Raw genomic sequence first — 6,518 nt, 5'->3', positions numbered from 1 at the left:
CTTTATGGTAGAACCTTTACAATCTTTACCGATCACTAGGCTCTAACATGGCTATTCAACTGCAAAAACCCCTCATCCTAATTAGTACGTTGGAGATTACGACTTAATGAATATCAATATACTATTAAATACAAGCCTGGCAGAATTAATTCGAATGCAGATGGTTTGTCAAGACTTTTCTCTGATAGCGAAGACACTGAGATTGTCGCGAGCACCCCCCTCAATATCCTAGTAACTCACAAATCTAATAAAACTTATCATGATTACATTAAATTCCATTACATGAACGAAGACATAATCGAATATGAACAGGAAAACCGTCCCTTAACGAAAATTCAAGATCGCATTGTAATGTTCTGGTCAGAAGACCTCGACGAGAACAATCAGTATTCCGACTACATAAAATCTAATTTTGATACCACACTCCTGAAATCGTCCTTAAATGGAACTTTCAAATTAAAAAATGACAAGCAAACACTTTTCTTGCTATTTCCCTTCCATCTACATTTTGACAAAATTGAGTACAATAATATTTTTGAATGTTTAATGACTCTAAAAGACTCAATTGGCACTAAAAGTTTCACATTTGTCCCTCCTGATAAAGCAAAAAACATCAAGTCTAATCAATTAAACGAAATGTTCAAATTCATATTCCCCAGAAACGAAATTAAATCCTTTAACACAGTTAAAATAATTCCTAAAAATCAAACAGAAATTAAAATTATCTTAGAAGAATGTCATAATAGTAAATTATCTGGTCACTTTGGATTCAATAAAACATATGCAAAGATCAAAGAAAGGTATCATTGGTCAAATATGAAGAGTGATATTAGACATTATATAAAAACCTGCTATTCCTGTCAAATAAATAAAACCAATTTTGAACCAACTAAGCAGCCGATGGAAATCACAACCACCGCTGACACACCTTTTGAAAGGATAGCGATTGACGTAGTAGGCACTTTACCCCTCACTGAGTCAGGCAACCGATTTGTTATAACAGCTCAAGACGACCTCAGTAAATATTCCTTTGCCTTCGCTACCCCAAATCACGAAGCACAAACAATCGCCAACCGTTTAATTACAATATTTACCTCTTTTGGCATACCTAAAAGCTATCTCACTGATCAAGGCCCCGATTTCATGTCTGCTCTTATGAAAGAATTGAGCAGTCTCTTTAAAACCAAACATCTCGCCACGTCTCCCTATCATCCTCAAACTAATGGCGCACTCGAAAGATCACATCTGACATTAAAAGACTATTTAAAACATTATATAAAAAACAATCAAACAGATTGGGATGAATACCTTCCCTTCGCGACATTTAGTTACAACACATCCATACACAAATCTACAAATTATACACCTTATGAATTAATTTTTGGTAAAAAAGCGTATCTCCCATCTTCCATTGTTCAGGAACCAAAATTTAATTATACTTATGATGACTATATCAAATCACTTCAATCTAAATTGAATACATCTTTTAAAATTGCCAGAGAAAATATCGCAAATTCGAAAATTAAAAGTAAAGAACATTATGACAAAAGCATTAATCCCGCAGAATTTAAAGTCAGCGATCTTGTTTGTTTGCGTAACAATCAAGGCAAAATCGGCTTATCAAAGAAGTTACTGCCCAACGCAAAAGGTCCCTTTAAAATCATCCAAGTATTCCCGAATCAGACCGTACAACTACAAATCAAGAATAAAAAAGTCACCTACCACACTAACAACTTGAAACTATATTTTACAGATGAGTCTGACAATTCAGATCCTTCTCCTGCTCCCTTTTCTCACCCATAGTCAATTTTATGAGTATAAACCCTTGCCAAACTCAACTGGTATATTCTATCTCTATAAAGGGAACGCAAAAATTTACAATAACGAATTGACCCTCTTGACTTATTTTAACATAACACAGCTATCCCTCGCAAAACACATCTTAAACAAACATCTTCGCGAAATAAAGAACGTTTGCATTTCCCTAACTAAAAATGCATCTCCTATGAGTCACGACAGTGTTCAATATGAACGAATTCTTAATTCCATTACAATCGATATTGCAGAAATTGAAAAGAAAAGTGAAATCCTCGACCAATTGACTGACAGAACAACTAAACGAAAAAAGCGTGGTTTGATAAACGCGGCTTCATATCCCCTGAAATGGCTAATAGGAACTCCAGATGCCAGCGATGCACAATACTATACGAACAATATAAATTCATTGTCAAAAGATAGCGAACAAACAAATTCAATCCTAAAATCACATGTGCAAGTAATTAGCCAAACAATTAAAAATCTCAGAAATTCCTTCTCATCACTCGAAAAATATGAAGAGTCAATGAACGATAATATCAATCGGATTAACTTATTTATAAATCAGACAAACGCACACCTACATCATCTAACATTAAATAATATTATTCTAGAACAAGCATTAATATTACTAGCTCTCGCAAGACATGTGAATAATCAATATTCCAGATACATAGACTCATTAAATTTAGCCACAAATAAAATCATTTCTCCATTTCTTGCGACTCCCGAAATAATCCAAGAAGAATTAGAAAAATATATGAATAAACATGAATTAAATACTCAACTAACATTAGCTAATATTCGCGACGTATATAAGTTGATAAAAGTTACACCTATAATTAGAAATAAAATGATAATATTCGAATTAAAACTTCCGTTAGTTAAGGAAACAACTTATAAAATCTACAAATTGATCCCTCTCCCAATTCCACAAAAGAACTCTTCCATCTACTCTTATATAATTCCTAAAACTAAATACCTCTTATACTCCGAAACCCAATTCTCCTATCTACCTGAATTGTCTGATTGTAAGGAGTATACCGATTCTCAGTACTTATGTCAGAGTATCAACACCCTTCAATCAACGGATCAGCCACCCTGCGAAATCGCACTACTAAACTCTCATATAAAAGTGTGTTGAGTTGTAAACAGAATTCTGTCCATTCTGTCTGAATGTGCTCCGGAACAGATTCATCCCAGCTGCTTTTGACTTGCCATAATTTTTGAATTATGGTTTTTGCTGAGAGGATGACTGGTCCCAGCAAACCAAGTGGATCGTAGATTTTGGCTATTTCTGACATGATGAATCTCTTTGTGATTGTCTTCTTCTGGACAACTGGTTTGACTGTGTAGACGATGGAATCTGATTGAGCATCCCAGAATACTCCCAAAGTCTTGAGAGTAGATCCCTCATCTAGCTGGAGTGTCTGGTGAATGGCTTCTGGAGGTAGTCCCTGAAGAAGTTGAGGATTGTTGGAGGCCCAATGACGAATAGTTAGGCCTCCTGCCTCCAGGAGACTGGTGATTGCTTCACGAGTCTGAATACCTCCTTGAATGGTTTCAAACCCTGTGAGTAAGTCGTCCATGTATACGTTTGTTTTTAAAATTTCTGCTGCTTCTGGATATCGGTGGGCTTCATCGTCTGCTAATTGATGCAAGCATTGTACTGCTTGGAATGGAGATGAAGCCAGGCCGAAGGTGACGTTGTTGAGTTGGAACGTCGCGAGCTCTCCATTTGCTTTTCTCCAGAGTATCCTTTGGTATTTGCGATCCTCTGGTCTAATTGAAAATTGTAAATACATTTTTTCAATGTCACCAGTTAATACGTATGGCTGGCAACGGAATTGGAGTATTAACCAGAAGATGTCTGCTTGTAATGTTGGTCCCACCATGAGACAATCATTGAGGGAAATGTTGGTAGTTGATTTAGCTGATGCATCGTAAACTACGCGTACTTTTGTTTTCAGACTGTCTTTTTTTACTACTGCGTGATGAGGTAAATAAAAACCTGGTTCTGATGCATCCTTGACCTCGGTCAAGTAATTAAGTTGGAGATATTCTTGAATATTGGAAGAATATTGCTGTTGAAGCTCTGGATCGCGATTGAATTTACGTTCAAGTCCATGGTATCTTTTTAATGCCATTGAATAGGACTCACCCAACAGTTTTTCTTTTCCGTTGAATGGGAGCGCGACTGTGTAACGCCCTGAACTATCTCTGCTGAATGACTGCTTGAAGTGCTCCACGGTTTGAAGTTCTTCCTTGGATAAATGTTTTTCTTGGGGACCTTCCTCAATCTCCCAAAATCGTTGGAGATCGAAGGTGATGTCTTCTTTCTTCTGGCTGACATTTGTAAAGTGGCATCTTGCTGGTGCAGAGGTGCTCGACTCTGTGGGCATTGTCCCACCAATAATCCATCCCAACTGTGTCTTTTGCAGCGATAGTGGTGGACTGTTTGGTGAGGACAATTTGATTTGCCCAATGCTTAGAAGGTCCAGTGTCGGCCCTGTGCCGATGAGTAAATCCACTGGTGCTGGTACATGAAATTCTGGATCTGCCAGACGAATGTTCTTTGGAATGTTGAGTGACTCACGTGATACTGTTTCCATGGGAATGTTACTTGCAATTCGTGGCACCGTGAGGAAACTCAACTCCATTGAATATTGAGATTGTGTTGATTTGATGGTGGCTGTCACCACGTCTTTCGTGAATGTATTGAGCTCGTGTAGTGTCTCAATTGGAATTTTGTATGGTTTGCGGTGTAGATTGAGAATGTTTGTCAATCTTTCCGTCATGAAATTTGATGATGCTCCCGTGTCCAACAAGACACGGCATTTCACGGCTCGCTGTGATTTATCGAGCACGTGAATGATAGCAGTAGTCATGAGCTGGTTTGATAGAGTTCTTGCTGTCATGACTGTTGTCTTTTGTGAATTGCTTTGATCTCGATGTAATAATGTATTATGATATTCGGGGCAATGCTTGCAGGGCCCGTAGCGACAGGGAATTTTCCCATGATGATTTAAGCAGTTTAGACATACCTTTGCCTCAGTAGCAATTTTTACTCGTTCGGTGACTGGCAATGTCTTGAATTTTTCGCATCGATAGATGGAAAAATGTTGTGTTTCCTGACACGCTGGACAGGCTTTGCTTGGGGCTGCCGTAAATGCATGCGTTGATTGTGGCAGCCTTTTCTGCGTATTTGATTTTTGAGCGTTTTGTTTGGCACTCGTGTTTGTTTGCATCTGTACTGGCTTGTCTTTGGCACGAGTCAGTAGTCTGGAAGCTCTCCTGGATATGAACTCCAACATGTCATCAAGCTTTGGGAACTTGTCTCGTTCCTGCTTTTCATCCCACGCGTCCAACGTGGTTTTATGGATTCTCCGCTCAAGTAAGGCTACTATGATGGGTTCTCCAATGTCTACGTCCATTGACTTCAGAGATTCCAGATGCTGCCGTGTTATATCGACGAGATTGGAAAGTCCGCTGGCTTCCTCCTTGTCCTGGCGTGGCAGGCTTAAGAGTGCATGAAGATGACGAGAGATGATAACTCGTTCATCATAATATACCTTGTCGAGTACTTGCCATGCTCGCTCATAATTAGCATCATTTAAGTCTAGCATTTGAATTTTGTTGTATGCCTCGCCTTCCAATGCTGATTTGAGGAACCTGAGTTTGTCGGCAGGATCGATGTCGTCTCGATTGCCAATCACGGAATTAAATTCTGTTTTCCATGAAATGTATTTGCCTACATCACCTTTGAATATAGGAAGCTTTGATTCAGGTAATTTCACTTTGTATCTTGATACAGATAGACTGGAAACGGTTCGTGCATTCGTTTCTTGGTCTTCAATAGTTGATGCTGATGCTGATGGGCGAGGGTTTTTTGCCCTCTCCGCTTCTGTTAACACTTCAAAATGTGTTGCTTCAATTTCAAATCTTTCTGCTAGTTTGTGATATTTTCCCGCTTGGTCCAGCTCATCCAATTCATCCATCAGGGTCTCAAAATGCTCGTATAATTGGAGGTATTTTGCCACCCTCGCTTCTAGAACAGGCAATTCCGGAGGTTTAGTTTGATATAGCTGTAAGAAACCTCTCATGACTGTGTTCTGGCCTTTCCACGAAATCATTTTCCTGGTGAGTTCCGTGACTCGGTCCATTTCTTCTTGAGTTAATTGACCCGTCATTTTGGATTCTGCTGATTAGACACTGGGGTTGTGAAGTTGAAGAATAGCGCACTTGTCACTGATTTCTCTTACTCACTTGTGTTCTTTGTATTTAATGTATTTGCACTTGTCACTGATGTATTCAGTCACTCGTACTTATGTTTATTGTATTCACGCACTTGCCTGGAATCCGGCTCGAAGGACCATAATTTATGTACGTTCTCGTAATGTGGGTGAAGCCCAAGAATTTATTTTCTGTTGTCACTACGAGAGGTGGTACATTATCAAGCTACCGTATTTTCACTTGATTGGTTTTGTATGAATTGTATTGTTTTTTAATGAGTTAATGAATGACTTCGTTGAAACGCAAAGTTGAATGTTTTTTATTTTTTGTTTTGATTTTAATGAATTATTTGAAGACTTGATAAACGTTTAAAGACTGTTAATGACGTGATGGATGTTTAAAAGACTTCTTAAATGCTTGGATTCCAGGTTAACACTTATATGTTTTTAATTTATTCAACACTGTACATA

At 38.3% G+C, this 6,518-nt stretch overlaps 1 protein-coding gene across 1 annotated transcript; it reads right to left on the bottom strand.

Moving 5' to 3' along the window:
- Positions 1 to 2,885: 2,885 nt before the first annotated feature.
- Positions 2,886 to 6,005, bottom strand: LOC135171591 (uncharacterized). Its single transcript, XM_064138222.1, has one exon. It carries the CDS (start codon positions 6,003 to 6,005, stop codon positions 2,886 to 2,888), a length of 3,120 nt encoding a protein of 1,039 aa, XP_063994292.1.
- Between the last annotated feature and the right edge of the window lie 513 nt (positions 6,006 to 6,518).

Source organism: Diachasmimorpha longicaudata, chromosome 20, assembly GCF_034640455.1.
Source record: "Diachasmimorpha longicaudata isolate KC_UGA_2023 chromosome 20, iyDiaLong2, whole genome shotgun sequence".
NCBI classification, from domain to species: Eukaryota; Metazoa; Arthropoda; class Insecta; order Hymenoptera; family Braconidae; genus Diachasmimorpha; species Diachasmimorpha longicaudata.
This window is presented reverse-complemented; position numbering and strand designations above follow the sequence as displayed.

Excerpts from the sequence above, each read along its gene's own strand:
- LOC135171591 (XM_064138222.1), bottom strand. The coding sequence starts at position 6,005 with ATGACGGGTCAATTAACTCAAGAAGAAATGGACCGAGTCACGGAACTC.